The following is a 17,788-nucleotide window of genomic DNA, read 5'->3' as shown; positions in this document are numbered from 1 at the left end:
GCTTGCTGTTTATTGCCACTCCTAGTTGAATTGTATTGTAAAACTAAGTCTAAAACAAACAAACACTCAACAAACCACATAACTAGTTGACAAAAGTCCACTAGCATAATGCTAACCCACAGTGAAAAATGCCATTGATGGGCTAATGAAACTAGCATCTGTAGTTGTAACCTGTTTCAGCAGTTGATATTTGAACACAAACGGTGCAGCAACACACGTAGACAGACAACATAACAATCAATGCTCAGTTATTTATCCTATGCAAAACTACTAATACTAATTACTGCAGCTGACTGAGCTGTTTTGACTGTATTCTTTGTGTGTTTATTATGTATGTATTAGACTGCCCCTGGAGGCCAAGGCGTTCACACCAGAAGAAGTAGCACAATCCCCATTGATTTGTCATAATGCACAAACTGCTTAATTGTCTATCCATCCATTTTCTTCCGCTGAGGTTGGGTTACGGGGGCAGTAAGTTTAGCAGGGAAACCCAGACTTCCCTCTTCCCAGCCACTTCCGCCAGCTCTTCTGAGGGGATCCCGAGGCGTTCCCAGACAGCATGTGTCCTGGGTCATCCCTGGGGTCTCCTCCCGGTGCGACGTGCCCGGAACACCTCACCAGGGAGGCGTCCAGGAGGCATCCTAAACTGATGCCCGAGCCACCTCATCTGGGTCCTCTCAATGCGGAGGAGCAGCTGCTCTACTCTGAGCCACTCATGGATGACAGAGTTTCTCACCCTATCTCGAATGGAGAGCCTGGACACCCTGCAGAGGAAACTCATGTTGGCCGCTTGTATCCGGGATCTTGTTATTTCGGTCACGACCCACAGCCTCTGACCATACGTGAGGGTAGGAACGTAGATTGACCGATAAATAGAGAACGTCACCTTTCGGCTTAGCTCCTTCTTCACCTCAACAGACCGATACAAAGTTCGCATCACTGCAGACGCTGCACTGATCCGACTGTTGATCTCCCGTTCAATTCTTCCCTCACTCGTGAACAAGACTCCAAGATATTTGAATTCCTCCACTTGGGGCAGGATCTCATCCCCAACCTGGAGAGGGTCCGCCACCCTTTTCCGACTGAGTACCATGGTCTCAGATTTGGAAGTGCTGATTCTCATCCCAGCCGCTTCACACTCTTCTGCGAACTGTTCCAGTGAGAGTTGGAGATTACGGCTTGATGAAGCCAACAGAACCACATCATCTGCAAAAAGCAAAGATGCAATACTGAGGCCACCAAACCAGAGCCTGTCTATGCCTCGGCTACGCCTAGAAATTATGTCCATAAAAGTTATGAACAAAATTGGTGACAAAGGGCAGCCTTGGCGGAGTCCAACCCTCACCGGAAACGAGTCCGACTTACTGCTGGCAATGCGGATAAAACTCTGACACTGGTGGACACTTAATTCTCTGTTTTGTTATTTCTGTATGTTATTTATAACCTATACTGTAGAGTGTGCTCTTTCTTATTAACAACACTTTTTTGTTGGTGTTTTTTGGGGGGCTGGAACAGATTAATGGTATTTCTGTTTATTTCAATGAGCAAAGATGATAGGATAAAATGGGAGTGTTTTGAGTCATGAATAGCGAATTTAACTCGTAGGTCGAAACACCACTGTAATCTGGTCCAGTGTGGCACTGGCGCTATCAGAAACCCTTATTAACTGTGCATTCAATGTTTTAAAGGTGACATATTGTCTAAAAGTGAAATATAAATATCTGGGTTTCCATTGCCAAGTATGAAATTAAACAGCCAAATAATGTGGCTAATTTATATCATACTGCCCCCATGTGAATTTCTACACCCACAACTTGGCAGCTAGGTTGGTTAAAGATCAGCCGCTTTCAATCCACCTCGATGATCTCAACCCCAAAAATAGGAGAGCCCGCCTCAGAAATCCCAGACTCTGCTTCCTCATGGCAAGGCATGTCGGTAAATTTGTGGAGGTCTACAAACTATGCTCCCCACCGACTCACAACATCCCGAGTCGAGGTCAGCAGTGCCCCATCCCCACTATACACAGTGTTGATGGTGCACTGCTTCCCCCTCCTCAGACGCCGGATGATAGACCAGAATTTCCTCGAAGTTGTCCGGAAGCCGTTCTCCATGGCCTTACCGAACTCCTCCCACGCTTGAGTTTTTTGCCTCAGCGACCACCAAAGCTGAATTCCGCTTGGCCAGCCGGTACCCATCAGCTGCCTCAGGAGTCTCATAGGCCAAAATTGCCCAGTTGGACTCCTTCTTCAGCTTGACGGCATCCCTCACCGCTGGTGTCCACCAACGGGTCTAGGGGTTGCCAACACAACAGGCACCGACCGGCCAGGTCGTACTGGCATCTTCCCCCACCTTCGGAGCCAACTCAGCACCAGGTGGTGATCAGTTGACAGCTCCGCCCCTCTCTTCACCCGAGTGTCCAAGACATGCAGCCGCAGGTCCGATGACATGACCACAAAGTCTATCATCGAACTGCGGCCTACGGTATCCTGGTGGTAAATGCACATATGGACCCTTATGCTAGAACATGGTGTTCATTATGCACAATCCGTGATGAGCACAGAAGTCCAATAATAGAACTCTGATCGGGGTGGGGGCTCGTTCCTCCCAGTCACTCCCTTCCATGTCTCACTGTCATTGCCCACGTGAGCATTGAAGTTCCCCAGCAGAACGATGGAGTCCCCAGCGGGAGCACTCTCAAGCAACCCCTCCAAGGACTCCAAAAAGGATGGGTACTCTGAACTGCTGTTTGGTGCATAGGCACAAACAACAGTCAGGACCTGTCCCCCCACCCGAAGGCGGAGGGAGGCTACCCTCTCGTCCACCGGGTGAACCCCAATGTCCAGGCGCCGAGCCTGGGCACAATAAGTATACCCACATCTCTCGCCGTGGGCAACTCCAAGTTTGTTTGCAATGTTTTTTTTTTTTTTAATAAGAAAAATAGCACTGCATAATATTGTACTTGTACTAGTCTGTAAATCACTAAACGGTTTAAGTCCTGAGTACATAAATGAAATGCTAATGGAATATATACCCAGTAGGACTCTGAGATCAACAGACTCAGGTCAAATAGTGGAGCACAGAGTCCAAAGCAAAACATGGTGTAGGAGCATTTAGCTATTATGCTGCACACAAATGGAATAAGTTCCTAACAGAAGTCTGAGATCATGATCCTTGGTAGGAAAAGGGTGGAATGCTATCTCCGGGTTGAGGAAGAGTTCCTGCCCCAAATGGAGGAGTTTAATTATCTTGGGTTTTTGTTCACTAGTGAGGGAAGAATGGAATAGCAGATCGATAGGCGGATTGATGCAGCATGTGCAATGATGCAGACTCTGTATCGGCCTCTTGTGGCGAAGAAGGACCTAAGCCGAAAGGCGAAGCTCTCTATCTACTGGTCAATCTATGCTCGTACCTTCACTTATGGTCACGAGCTGTAGGTCGTGACCGAAAGAACAAGATCACGGATACATGCGGCCGAAATGAGTTTCCTCCACAGGGTGTCCGGGCTCTCCCTGAGAGATACAGTAGGTTGAGAAGCTTGGTCATTTGGGAGGGGCTCACTATGAGCGGCTCCTGTGCATCAAGAGTGGCCAGATGAGGTGGCTCGGGCATCTTGTTAGGAAGCCTCCTGTACACCTCCCTGGTGATGTGTTCCACGCATGTTCCACGGGGAGGAGGCCCCAGGGACGACTCAGGACACGCTGGAGAGACTATGTTTCTCGGCTGACTGGGAACGCCTCAGGATCACCCTGGAAGAGTTGGACAAGTTGGATGTGCCCTGCGATTGGCTGGCAACCAGTTCAGGGTGTACCCCGCCTCCTGCCCGATGATAGCTGGGATAGGCTCCAGCACGCCCGCGACCCTAGTGAGGAGAAGCGGCTCAGAAAATGGATAGATGGGGCCTTTTTTTTTTTTTTTTTTTTTTTTGTTTTTATATATAAAAATCATTGTAATAATATTCTGTGATCATATCATAGAGACAGTTTTAACTTGCATGATATAATTATTTTTTTTTAACTGCAAAATCTCCCTTTAACTGGGAGTGGCATTAAACAGCGTGTTTACTATCAACCGAACTGCTCTTGTTGTGAAATGACTTGAAAGTTGAGTTCACTGCCACCATACAGCCCTTATATCTCAAATTTGTGCTCATGAGTCAATCGAAAAAAAATTGGCTGACTGACAGCTCATATCTCAAAACTACCTTTGAAATGTATGGCGTTTTCGCATCATAAGCCATTCCTTGGTCAATGTTTGGGGCGGTTTATATTGTGAGCCCACATTTGAGGCCCCAGCAAGCTTCGAATACGCCGGCACTCAATTGAAGTGAAATAAAATGGAGCAAATAAGGTTGTGTAATGCAAGGAGAGCTACTGTATCTGTTTTGCATGGATGTCTGCTTCAGACAAAACACATTTTTTAAATGTTTGAATGATGTATTTCCATTAAATGACCTTTCAATTTCCAGTTAATTCTCATGGAAAGTTGCTGACAGCTTAGCGAGTGCGGTCATGCTGTGACGCCGCACTGTTGTCGTCTCACCGCCTGGGAGCTATTGTCTCGGGACGCTGGGGAGATGGGGCTTGGATTGGATTCACACCATCTGCCTTCACTGGCACCAGCGTCTTTGAGTTTTAGTGTGTGGCCATCATGAGTTTTCTGCCTTGTTCTGTTTAACTTATAGTGAATAACATTTAATATTTGGTGGCATAATCCTTACTTGCAATAACTGCATCAAGCCTTACAGAAAAATGCATCCAAACTAATCGTGAGAAGTGTCTTCGACTAGCCAAGTCAGTCACCCAATAGAGCATGCATTTTACCTACTGAAGAGGAGACTGAAAGGAGAAACCCCCAGAAACAAACAAGAATTGAAAGCGGCAGCAGTAAAGGCCAGGAAAAGCATTTCAAATGAAGAATGCAACATTTTGGTGAAGTCAATCGGTCGCCTCAGACACACACACAGGTAACAGAAGATCCAAGTCAAGGTCTTTTTCCTTCAACATTTTCTTTTTTCAAATGTTTTTTGAGTTTTTGTATTTCATTTATTTTTTGTTGTTTTTCCTTATTGGTGTATTTTTCTCTATTTATATATGTGTCCAGTATTTAATTATTTAATTATTAATTATTTTTGCCTGATACATTGGTATTATTTTCTGATATTCTCGGACTTGGGTCTATTGTTTCCCCCCCTAATTTAGTATTTTTTTCCATGTTGTCTATTTGTGTAATTTACATCAAATATTTTATTTATTATATATTGATATTTATGATTTTTAAAATTTTATTTTTTATTTTATTTACATTTGATATTTTAAAAGATGAAGATATTAGATCTTCATCTTTTTAAAAAAATCTTCTAAATTAGCTAGGTTCAGCACGCACGCACATCCTGATGTGTCATGTGAGTAGTCCGGTTTTACCTTGAGGAAATCCCTTGTAGCTATTTAAAGAAGGGCTTTTCCAGGTTGGCCTGATGTGGGAACATGCTCCCCATAGGACCCAAGAGGCCAAGGTCTTGGCTCCTCCTCCCATCCAACAGGCGCCCCAAACCTCCCCTCACGTACACACACAGGTCTCCTTATATCCATGACAATGCTGTGTTGCTGTGGCGTCTCCATGGCGAGGCTGGGAATGCCGAGGTGGGGGGGGGGGCTCTCCTCTCCTCCGTCAAGCCGCCCGGTGTTGTGTGTATGTGTGGCTCAGACGGAGGAACGGGGCAGCTGGGGTCTTTGTTGTTGGTGGGGGGAGGTGAGAGGGGTGTCAGTTCTCTGGGGACCGGAGGGGTTAAGACACAGGGGGGCCCCTCACGAGCAGGAGTCACTGCTAAACCTCGCATCCCAGATGTATTGACACTGGTTTTCGCTCTGTTCAAGTTTAGTGTTTTATGGTGAGTCACCAAATTTCACTGCCATGCTCCACCCACATGCAATGATGAAAACTATATTTTTTTTGCAGTTTAGCCACACCCACCTGTCTCGTACAGTATAATAAGATCAAATTTGGTAGCAAGTGGACTAACTCTCTGAGGAAAATTCCTATTTCAAACCCACTGAAAATGACTAAAATGTCAACTAAGACCGAAATGGCAAACTGCTGGTGTCTATTTGGGGCATGGATTCTTGAGACTTTTTTAAAATTAGTGTACTCATGATAGACATGCCTTCTAAATGTCATGTTGCTATGTGAAACTGGCTTTGGGGGCAAACTTTCAGAGTGGAGGTATTAGAATGTGAAGTTTTATGTTACGTAGCCATTTAACTTCGCTGCCATTTTTGCGCACAGAGTGAAAACTAAAAACGTTTTCTATTTAGATCACCTGTCTGTCTAATACTGTATAATTAGTTCAAATTTGGTAGCAACCCGGCAAAGTCTGAAAGAGGTTTTTCTTTGAAATTACCAAATGATGCCCACTTACAACCAAAATGGCAGACTTCTTTCTGTATGTTTTCACGAATGGCTTTTTGAGACGTTTTTTTTTTTTTTTTTTTTTTTGAGAGTCTACTAATGGTAGGAATGCCTACAAAATTTTGATTTGCTCAGCCGTGTGGCACGGTGTGCCGATACCGAAAAAGTACAGCGGCACCTTGCCGGCAAAAATTATACTGTACCACAATTTTTAATTCCTCCTAGACCCCTGGAAACAACCAAATTGGCCCTTTAGTGCCGGCTTCAAACCAAAATGTCAGAATTCTAGTGTCTTTTCAGGCATGGCTTCTTTAGACTTTTTTGCGAGTCTACTCATGATAGACATGCCTACTAAATTTCATGTTGCTTAAGTGAAACTGGGTTCCTGGGCTGAGTTTTGCAGTGATGGGTTTTAGAATTTTGGGTTTTACAGCAAGTCATCAATTTGCAATGACAATTTATAAATGTGGTAGCAGACGGACACAATTTTACATCCATATTCTCCCACCCGTTTGTCCTCAGTGCCCATGGGGGTGTTCCCCCCACCCCTGCAGCAGGTGTTCCACGCCCCGCGTCGGCCAGGAATGGGCACAGTGGGCAAGCCCATCAAGCTGCTGGCCAACTACTTCGAGGTGGAGATCCCCAAGATGGACGTCTACCATTACGAGGTCGACATCAAGCCGGACAAGTGCCCGCGGCGAGTCAACAGGTAGGCGGCATCTGACTGTGGTGACCTGTGCTATGACGTCTGATAGCACCCCTTGTCACATCCATTAAAGTAGATGTGGCATCTGTGATGCATCAAACATTTTCAACCTTGACCCGAAGAGGTAGTGTAGTCACTTCATATAGATGCTACTGTTCACACATAGACATTAAAGGGTTGGGTTAGGGTTTCAAATATTTTTTAAGACAGGTTTTAAATAAAGCCTGCAAGCCAGGGTTACTACAGCTTGAAGTTAGAGTTTCAAGCCACCGTTAGGGTTTCAAATTAGGGTTTCAGTCAAGGATTAGATTTTCAATTTAGGGTTTCAAGCCTGGGTTGGGGTTTCAAATTAAGGTTTCAAGTCAGTGTTATACTTTCAAAATAAAGTTTCAAGTCAGCAGTACAATTTCAAATTATGGTTTCAAGCCAGCCTTAGGCTTTTATGTCTGGTTTGGGGTTTCAAGTAAGAGTTTCAAGCCAGGGTTATGGTTTCACAGTAGGGTTTCAAATCGACGTTAAGAATTCAAATTAGGGTTTCAAGCGAGTGATAGGGTTTCAAGCCTGGCTTAGGGTTTCAAATTAGGGTTTCAAGCCAGTGTTAGAGTTTTAAAGCAGGGTAAGGTTTCATGTCAGCATTAAGGTTTCAAGTTAAGGTTTCAAGCTAGTGTTAGGGTTTGAAGACTTGGTTAGAGTTTCAAAATAAGGTTTAGGCCAGCGTTAAGATTTCAAGTTAGCATTTGAGGCCAGGGATAGGGTTTTAACATGGGGTTTCAAGTCAGTGATAAGGTTTTGAATTAGGTTTTACAGGTTACCTTTTAAATTACAGTTTCAAGTCTGAGTTAAGGGTTCAAACAAGGGTTAGAGCTTTAAATTAGGCTTTTAAACATGGGTTCGGGTTTCAAGCCAGGGTTGGGGTTTCAAATTAGGGTTTAAAGATGGCATTAGGATTTGAAGTCTCTGTTAGAGTTTAAGGCTAGTGTTAGGGTTTCAAGTCAGCGCTAGGACTTCAAAATAGAGTTTCATGTCAGCGTTGAGGTTTTAAATTAGGGTTTCAAGTCCAAATTAGGGTTTCAAACTTTAGAGCTTTAAATTAGGGTTTCAAGCGTGAGCTAGGGTTTCAAGCAAGGGTTAAGGTTTCCAATTAGGGTTTCATGCCAGTGTTACTTTGTCAAGTTAGGGTTAGCATGGTCTGTGTACTTTGCGGCCATTCGTTGTTCTTTCTGATGTAGAGTTAGGGTTAGAAAACAAAAACGGGAAACAACCTGATTTTCGTTTTTTTTGTTTTGATGCATGTGACCCAAAAAATGGAAAACGACCATACTGCCTATGAAGCTTTAAAGCCGCACATAACAAGCTTGAGGAAAAGAATTACAGTTGTTTTATTTCCCGATTTGTGTTAAATAAACACCTAAGAGAAAATCAGATAAAGGTTCGTTTTCCATTTTTCAATTTTCAATTTAAAAAAAAAAAAAAAGAAAAAAAAAAAACGAGACTCCTCGTTTCCCGTTTTTTGTTTACATACATCAAAACAAAAATAGGGTTGTTTCCCGTTTTTTGTTTTCCTACATCGTGAGAAAAAACAAATGGCCACAAATTACACTGATCTAGCAGCCAGGGTTGGGGTTTCAAATTAGCGTTTCAAGCCAGTGAGGGCTTCAAATGAGACTTTCAAGTTACGGTAAGTGTTTTAAACAAGATTTCAAGTTTCAAGTGAGGCTTACGGTTTCAAGTATGGGTTGGAGTTATAAATAGTCAATGTTTACTTTGCAGATTATTTGTTGTGTTTGTGAAGCCATTTGTTTTCTTTTTCAGGACTAAAATTGATGACAAATGAAATAAACGCAGATGACACCAATCTTGTATTTTTTTTCCTCAAGCATCATGCTTGCCAATTTAAGAAGGAAGGGAGGTGTCTCATTTGTGATTTGTCACATCTGACTCGAATGGAGGAAAACAAATATGAAAGCCAAAACTGGGAATCATCTGCTGACTCTTTGTCATTACATCTCCTGAGAATCGTTTTCCTTTTCAGCCATTTTATTTGTCTGCTTTAGAGGGAAAAAACATTTTGACACGACACGTTTCCTTCCTGTCGGAGCCGCGACAATTATGACATTTTCCCACGGCGTTAAATAATGCTGAGTCAGGGTTTCAAGCCAGGACTCTACTGTACTTCTCAACCCATCCTGACCGAATGGAGTTGTTCCTAATCTGACAAATTAAGGTGGACTAGATGTGACTGTGCTTAACAAGGTAGTTAATGTGGATAGGATGTGGTTTTTCCTTAATGAGATAATAAGAAGACCGCTGTTTCTGAACGTTGTAATTTGTGTGGATACGATTTAAGTTTTTCTTCACAAGCTAATTAAATTGGAAATAAGGGATGGACATTTCTCCAGAGGTGGATATTCCAAAATAGTCAGCAAAGCTTCTGAAGCCCAAACTACCATGTCAGAGCGAGGCTGCAGGAGTGTGTCTGTGACAACGAGCATGTCTGAGATTGGCGAATGATTGAAATCTCGCCTCATGCTTTCTGTCTCTGATTGGTTGTTCTTTCTCGGGCGTGTGGTTTCTTTACAGCAAAAAAAAAAAAAAGTGTAAATACCCCTTTAAGGTGGATAAGGATGTGTCTGTTTAACACACTTAAGTAACTCATTCACTGCCAGTCGTTTTCAAAGCAGAGTTCCCCATATTGAGTCGTTTTAGAGCATTTTTGACTGATCGTTTTGGGGGACACAGAACATTGTGTTCAAAATGACAATATAAGAACCAAACCCACCAAAAGAAAGTTTTTTTGTTTTTTGTTTAAATAGCTTTTACGTTCAGTCATCAGCAGTAGAACATGGATTGGTTTCAACGAAAATACTGGTTTCCGACCGAAAAGTGGAGAGAAGAAGCTTTTTGTTAAAAGAAATGACGCTAATATTATTTTACGACGCCTCAAACTGAAAAACAACAAAACGAGTGACAAAGGGCTTTTAATGGCTAAATATTCATTTATTTACAGATATACAGTACACTACAACTATGAAATGGGTTGTGAGGGACGTTGACTCATTGCATGGATGAATGTCAGTGGCTTTTTCATGGCGTTTGAGACTGACTTTTGCATTGGGCGCGGTTTGCGCCGATCCATTTTAAGCGCTAGTGACGTTTAAGTCTAGTTCACCAATCAAACGACACAAGAAAGTCACATGACCTCACACAACATCTTCTATTGGGCTTCCCGGCCATAGGTATTAACACTAGATAAACCTGCCCGGCTCATCGTCTTGCCTACGTGGCGACCTCTTTGGGAAGGTCGTCGTTAGTAACGACTCGTTACCATGAAGGCAACGCCACACTACTCTTTACATTTAGACGAACAAAAACAACAGATTGCATGTTTTGTAGTATTTGTCTGGCACTGTCTGCCCAAACGTGGATATTGCAGCTCACTTATAACTTGAAAAATACCGTGCAGTAAATTGCAGATGTTTTGTTGTAGTTTTGACTGTGCGCACACACAGCAACATCAGAATTTGCACATTCACATTTTATTTATTTTTTTATTTTTATTGATGTTCATGTTGTGGTTACTATTTTCTCAGTACTTCAGTAATTATTTCACTGTACTTTTTACTCTTACTCAATTTTTTGGAGGACTACTTTTACTTGTCACATTATTGCCAAGTAACAGTACTCTTAGTTGAGCACGATATTTGGCTACTCTACCCACCTCTGTAGCAGACATCCTCTATTGCGACTCTTACTCTAAATTGGTGATCACGGCTTGATGAAGCCAACAGGACCACATCATCTGCAAAGATGCAATACTGAGGCCACAAAACCGGACCCCTCTACGCCTCGGCTGCGCCTAGAAATTCTGTCCATAAAAGTTATGAACAGAATTGGTGACAAAGGGCAGCCTTGGCGGAGTCCAACCCTCACCGGAAACAAGTCCGACTTACTGTCAACAATGCGGACCAAACTCTGACACTGGTCGTGCAGGGACCGAACAGCCCGTATCAGGGGGTTCGGCACCCCATACTCCCAAAGCACCCCGCACAGGACTCCCCGAGGGACACGGTCGAACTCCTTCTCCAAGTCTACAAAACACAACTGCCATGCACCCTTGAGGACCCTGCCGAGGGTGTAGAGCAGGTCCACTGTTCCACAGCCAGGACGAAAACCACAAAAAAAAAAAAAAACACTCCTCCTGACTCTGAGATTCGATTTCCCGACGGACCCTCCTCTCCAGCACCCCTGCATAGACCTTACCAGGGAGACTGAGGCGTGTGATCCCCCTGTAGATGGAACACACTTTCTGGTACCCCTTTTTAAAAGGGGGGCCACCACCCCAGTCTGCCAATCCAGAGGCACTGTCCCCGATGTCCATGTGATGTTGCAGAGGCATGTCAACCAGGACAGCCCCACAACATCCAGAGCCTTTAGGAACTCAAATCTCATCCACCCCTGGGGCCTTGCCAGCGAGGAGCTTTTTAACCACCTCTGTTACCTCAACCCCAGAGATAGGAGAGCCCGCCTCAGAGACCCCAGACTCTGAATCCTCATTGGAAGGCGTGTCTGTGGAATTGAGGAGGTCTTCGAAGTATTCTCCCCACCGACTCACAACGTCCCGAGTCCAGGTCAGCAGCGCCCCGTCCCCACTATACACAGTGTTGAGGTTTCACTGCTTCCCCCTCCTGAGACACCGGATGGTGGACCAGAATTTCTTGGAAGCTGACCAGAAGTTGTTCTCCATGGCCTCACTGAACTCCTCCCATGTCCGAGTTTTTGCCTTAGCGACCAACAAAGCTGCATTCTGCTTGGCCAGCCGGTACCCTTCAGCTGCCTCAGGACTCGTGAGTCAGGAGTCCCACGAGCCAAAAAGGCACGATAGGACTCCTTCTTCAGCTTGACGGCATCCCTCACCACTGGTGTCCACCAACGGGTTCGGGGATTGCCGCCACAACAGGCACGTCTACCTTATGGCCACCTTCCGTTCAATAATAAATAAATAAATAAATATTTGCCATGTACAGTCTGTTTTTTTCATGTAAACACATTTACAGATAACAAATACTTAACACTGCTGTATTTAAAAATTGACTCCGAGCTGTCCATGAAGTCATGTATTTTTTATTTATTGAACCTTATCCAGGTAAGGTATTTGCGATGCCAACCTGTGGTAACACAGTGGTAAACATGTCCCAGCTTTTTTGGAACGTGTTGCAGCCATAAAATTCCAAGTTAATGATTATTTGCTAAAAACAATAAAGTTTATCAGTTTGAACATTAAATATCTTGTCTTTGTAGGGTATTCAATTAAATATAGCTCGTCGGTTCTTGTTTGATGTAAGCTATAATCATCAAAATTAAACATGTATTCCAAAAAAAATCATGAAATATGTCACTCTGAGTGTGTGTAGTGCACCTGTATGAGTTTCACTTTTTGAATTGAACTTCCTAACTAAATTTAAGCTTTTGACACTATAATTTATTGAGATGTACCTGTACGTTAGTAGCAGTAAATGTTTGGATTCCAGGTGATAAATATAAACATCCATGGCAATGATTGATTGAAAGTAGACCAGGATGTGGCTGTTTCTTAAAGCGCTTAAGGATGAGTTTGATGAGTTAATTTAATAAAAATAAATAAACGAGAATTAAGGTGGACCCCGTGCTGCTGTTCCTAACAAGCGAATTAAGGTGGACCTGGCTTTCTTTAATGAGCTAGACAAAGATATGTTTCTTAAAGAGATCATTAGGATGTGGGTGTTCCTCATCTCAACTCACCTTTATTTATAGATCACTTTAAAACAACCACAGGTGCACACAAAGTGCTGTACATTATATAAAAATAAAACGTAAAAACAATTTAACATAGGGCATATTAAAACAATAGATTAATAGCAACATTAAAAACAATTCCTGACCAAGCTAATTAAGGTGAACCGGAGATGGGGCGGTTTCTAAACAAGATAATTAAGGTGGACTGGATGTGGCTGTTCCTAAATGAGTTACTTAAGGTGGAATGAATGTTTCTGTTCCTTAACATGCTAATTAAGGTGGACTTGATGTGGCTATTCCATAACAAGGTATTTATTCAAGATGGACAGGATGCAGCTGTTCCTTAACTCGTTATATAAGATGGAATGGAGGAATTATGAAGATGCTTGTGGTTTTCTGTTTCTTCGTTAATTTCTTCAAAACTCTCAACTCAAGACAATGCAAAACCAGTGTCCAAACCCCCCCCCCACACACTCACACACAAAACTTTGTGTCCTTCCACTGAAGTCTGGAGAGAGCCTTTGAGCTTCACTCCCTCTTGACTTGAGGATTTTGAGACAAAGGCTACCCAGAAGGTATCCAAAGATCACACCCTTTGACCTCCACCCTTCCTCCCTTTCTCGTATTGAGAAGTGGGCCTCACGCCCTCCTCGCCGTCCTAGGCTCATTCCTTCTTTTTGTCCTTGCCTCACCCCCACCTCCTCCCATGACAGCTGCGTCACGCACAATTGATAATTCCGTCATCTCTGGTCACAATAGAGCAGTGATTTCCAACCTTTATGGAGCCAAGGCACATATTTTACAATTGAAAAATCTCACGGCACACCAACAAACAAAAATGTCACAAAAAGTGGATACATTAATTATTGTATGTACTTCCTGCCATCTAATTACTATACTACTGTTACTATGCCTCACTGGCATAAACAGATGAACAAAGATACATTATTTCTTGTAAATAAAAACTTTTTTTGAGCAATTATGTAAAATTTCATAATTTCCCATAGCACACCTGAAAACCGCTCATGGCACACTAATGTGCCACAGCACACTGGCTGGCAATAAGAGCGCTGCAATGGGCTTTAACTGATGGAGCGTCATGGGTGGCGCGTGTTAATGCTGCATTTGTTTCGTTTTGTGACCTCCCCGCAGGGAGGTGGTGGAGTACATGGTGCAGCACTTCAAGCCACAGCTCTTCGGCGATCGCAAGCCTGTGTACGACGGCAAGAAGAACATCTACACGGTTCTGGCACTGCCCATTGGTAGTGAGAAGGTAGTTGAAAAAAGTTGACTGAGCTGCCATAACATATAACTACAACACCCAAATATTGAATTAAGTGTATTTGAAATGGGAATACAAAGAACTGGGGGATAGGGACCAAGCCCTGCTGCAAAGAGGAAATAGTCCGTGAACAATCCGGTCTAAGCGCAACCCATTTCCACATTCGGCAAAACGGGTCTAAGCACTTCCTCCCTGTTCGGGTGAATGGTGAAGGGGCCTTGACAAAGCAACCGTAGGACCTTTAAACGTCTTTTTAAATGTCTTTTTAACACAAGTCACCACAGAGCCACCAAAGATGACCGTATTCGATGTTTAGGCTTTGTTTACAGATATAATATATTTTCAAAGATAAATAATATACATGCATTTAACTTTTGTCCGAAGACACCAGCCATAAATAAAACCAAATTTTAGCAAGATCGGCTTCAAACAATCATGTAATCAAAGTCGTCATGCTCGTCAGCGAAGTACACACAGGAAGTCATTTATCCCCTTTTCCATTTCGACAGGCAAGTTAATTCAAAAATAGATGTGGTGAAAATTCAGTTAACATGATCACTGAAGGACTGGCTAATTAATTGACTTTAATTAATTATTTAATGCCAGAGACTTGCTGTTTTGATGCTAAAATGGATAGCGCGCTGTGGTCTACGAGCAGGCTAAGCATCATGTTTTTATAAATTACTCAAAGACAACCCGACCGAACATTTTTGGCCTGCTTCACATCAAGCCACGCAACCTAACACCACTTAACTGTTGCGCAGTGTGTGGCGTATTGCTACTAGTTTTCACGAGTGGACGACCGTTGGCAATCAGTTTTGCTGTGAGTCAAAATTTGTATCGCAGGTAAATGACGTTGCAACTTTGCAGAAATACCGGCCACTTAAAAATTCCATGTTGAATCACATGATCATCACAAAAAAATTACAAAGCGGTGTTCAGTCGGCTGCCGCCAAGCTGTACCAATAGGGCCTGGAAACGAGTCGTCATTGTGTGCGTATCTGGCATGTTGGATGCTAGCGCTCTCTTGTTTACAACACAAGAGGTGCTCTGTTGGTGTGTTCCCTCCATGTTAATGTCATATTTTTCCAGCTGAATTGAAACATGGTGTGACATTGCTGTGTTAGGGAGTGCGGCACCTCCTCATATAATCGTAAAGGGGAAAAACGTCGACAATGTACTACTTTACTACATGTATCTCGCTTGGCGGAACAAAGAGGGAAGCCTCGTTTCAGAGCTCACAAAGAGACATCAGATGGCTTAGTTGTCAGGTGTAAGCCAAGAAAAAAAAATCTAACCTTCGACAATGCGGTATATAATAATTTTTGTATCCTGTTCTTTTCGCTCCTTTCGTCGTGCCACGATAAACACACAGAGGCGCTCAACATTACACGCTGGATCGTTGTGATTGTTGATTACATATTTTAATAGTAATTTTAGCTGGGTAAATAAATAATATCCGTGATCGTAAATATATATACCTTAGCTGGACTGGGTTAAAAAGCAAACACACATGCTACTTGGTAGAGCTCTTCGTCCAAATGTGTTGGCATTGTTCGCTGGCCGGCTTCAGCATGTTAAGATTCTGCATCCACCCGTTGGTAAACTAACTGTACATTAGAGCCCAGCAACTTATCATTTTTTAACTTCTCCAAAGTGTAGGCGCTCACAGGATACACAAGCTAAGCGAAAATATCTGCTGTAGCCTGCACAACGGAGGCTGGAGGTCCAGGTCGCTGCTGCTCTCTGAATTAGGGATTTAATACTGATCGAAACCATTTATGTGTATGTTTTCCCAGTGCGGTCTCCGGCATTGTGATCTAGTTTTTCCTCTGTAAATTCCCTTCTCTTTCCCGCAATATAAACATCTTTCACGACGCAAAGATGAAAAAGCGACATCAAAGCCAGTTTGTTAACATTCTCAGATGCCAACATGTCTGCCACAACCCACAATGCAAAGTGGTTCCCAAGCTCTATACAGTGTACATATATTGTTTTACAGCAGTATTTAACTATTATTACAATTTAAATATGTACCTGTGGCTAAAAAAACAATTTTGGAGTCTCTTGTTGCCGAAATGCACGAGTACATTCAATGTGTGGAGCTAATAGCTTCTCAAATATACACACGCTCTCCTCTTATTCTCTACCGTTCCCGCTCTTTGTATAGAATATAGCCACAGAGACCGGGGCAATCGGCTTCATCCTTAACAATCGCACCATGTTGTTTGTGGTTCAATTAAAAAAAATATATAGTACAGTATATTCAGAGCCTCAAAAGTTTGTTTCCCAATAAGAACAAGTTTTTCCATTGCAGATGTGCGCCGGTCAGTTGTCGTCTGCCTATTTACAAATATTATGAAGGTCTATAATGTATGTATGAGGAAAGGATCACTTTTCAGTGTTATTAAGACTTCCACTAATCCTTAAAAGGGTGATACAACATTATGATGAAAATATTTTGACATTTTGTACACCTCTCTGTTGTCATTCCAGGTGGATTTCGAGGTCACCATTCCAGGCGAGGGCAAGGACCGAATCTTCAAAGTGTCCATCCGTTGGCTGGCCAAGGTTTCGTGGCGCCTGCTGCAGGAAACGCTGGTCAGCGGGCGGCTGCAGGTGCCCCTCGACTCGGTGCAAGCCCTGGATGTAGCCATGCGGCACTTGGCCTCTATGAGGTACGCCTTTGGGTGGCTGTGGCTCAGTAGGAAGAGCAGGTCGTGCAGGATACCTGGTTCGAATCCCGGCTACGACTGTCCGCATGTGGAAGTGTCCTTGGGCAAGACATTGAACCCTAATTTGTTCCCAGTGGGCCTGGCAGTGCCTTGCATGGCAGCAGTCGTCCATTAGTGTATGAATGTGTATGTGAGTGGGTGAATGTGAGGCTTTGTAAAGCGCTTTGCACTGTGATGGTGTAGATAAAGCATAAGTGCAGTCCATTTACCATTTTTGACATCGCACCTTATGGTGGAACCTCAAAAGTTGGCAGTTTTTTTCCCCATATGAAATAATGGGACTAGAAATTCATAAAAACTGTACAGCCCAGCCAATGTTTTTCGTAAAATCTTTACATTGTTAACAGATAAAAGAAGTGGCTGTGTATTAAAAAAACAAACGGGGCGGGTAGGGGTCTGGGGGGGTTTGTCGACCCCTTTAGGGTCCCTGAAGGTGTGAAAATGACCTGAAAAATACATGGAGTTTCTGACTGACCACTTTCTTCCATGGTACCTAAAGAAGAACTGTGCTTTCAATAACAATCTTCAGGCATTACAATGCACCTCCAAGAAATTCAAGCAGAAAACACAAGTTTAATGGTTGTAAGAATCTGAATCTGCTATCAAATAAGGGTTCCTATGTCACAGTGTAACTTCAGTGAATGACTATTGTCAGTTCTTTAAAACCGCTCAATGTCTCTGTTATGTGTAATAATTCGGAACAGTGCATATGAACTTTTTTATTTAAAAAAAAACTACTCATCATTATCATTGGGGTAGTTTGTTCTAAAGCATTTGAATTATATTCAAACAGTTGATGACTTGAAAATGATCCCAAATGTCATTTGTATCAATGATTTAGGAAAATCACAGAAAAATATCATTTGCATAATAATTTGGAACGCAGTG

General features: G+C 43.0%; 1 protein-coding gene across 3 annotated transcripts in view; it reads left to right on the top strand.

The window, feature by feature from the left end:
* LOC133402102 (protein argonaute-1) overlaps positions 1 to 17,788 on the top strand; it is a 35,075-nt gene that overhangs the window by 1,036 nt on the left and 16,251 nt on the right. For all 3 annotated transcript variants that reach the window (XM_061675687.1, XM_061675685.1, XM_061675684.1), the window contains exons 2-4: positions 6,928 to 7,114; positions 14,036 to 14,156; positions 16,662 to 16,843. In XM_061675687.1, coding sequence (XP_061531671.1) covers positions 6,928 to 7,114; positions 14,036 to 14,156; positions 16,662 to 16,843 — 490 coding nt within the window. The remainder of the gene's footprint in view (positions 1 to 6,927; positions 7,115 to 14,035; positions 14,157 to 16,661; positions 16,844 to 17,788) is intronic.

This window comes from Phycodurus eques, chromosome 4 (genome assembly GCF_024500275.1).
Source record: "Phycodurus eques isolate BA_2022a chromosome 4, UOR_Pequ_1.1, whole genome shotgun sequence".
Taxonomy (NCBI): domain Eukaryota; kingdom Metazoa; phylum Chordata; class Actinopteri; order Syngnathiformes; family Syngnathidae; genus Phycodurus; species Phycodurus eques.
Note: the sequence above shows the minus strand (reverse complement) of the source record. Positions and strands in the feature narration are given on the sequence as shown.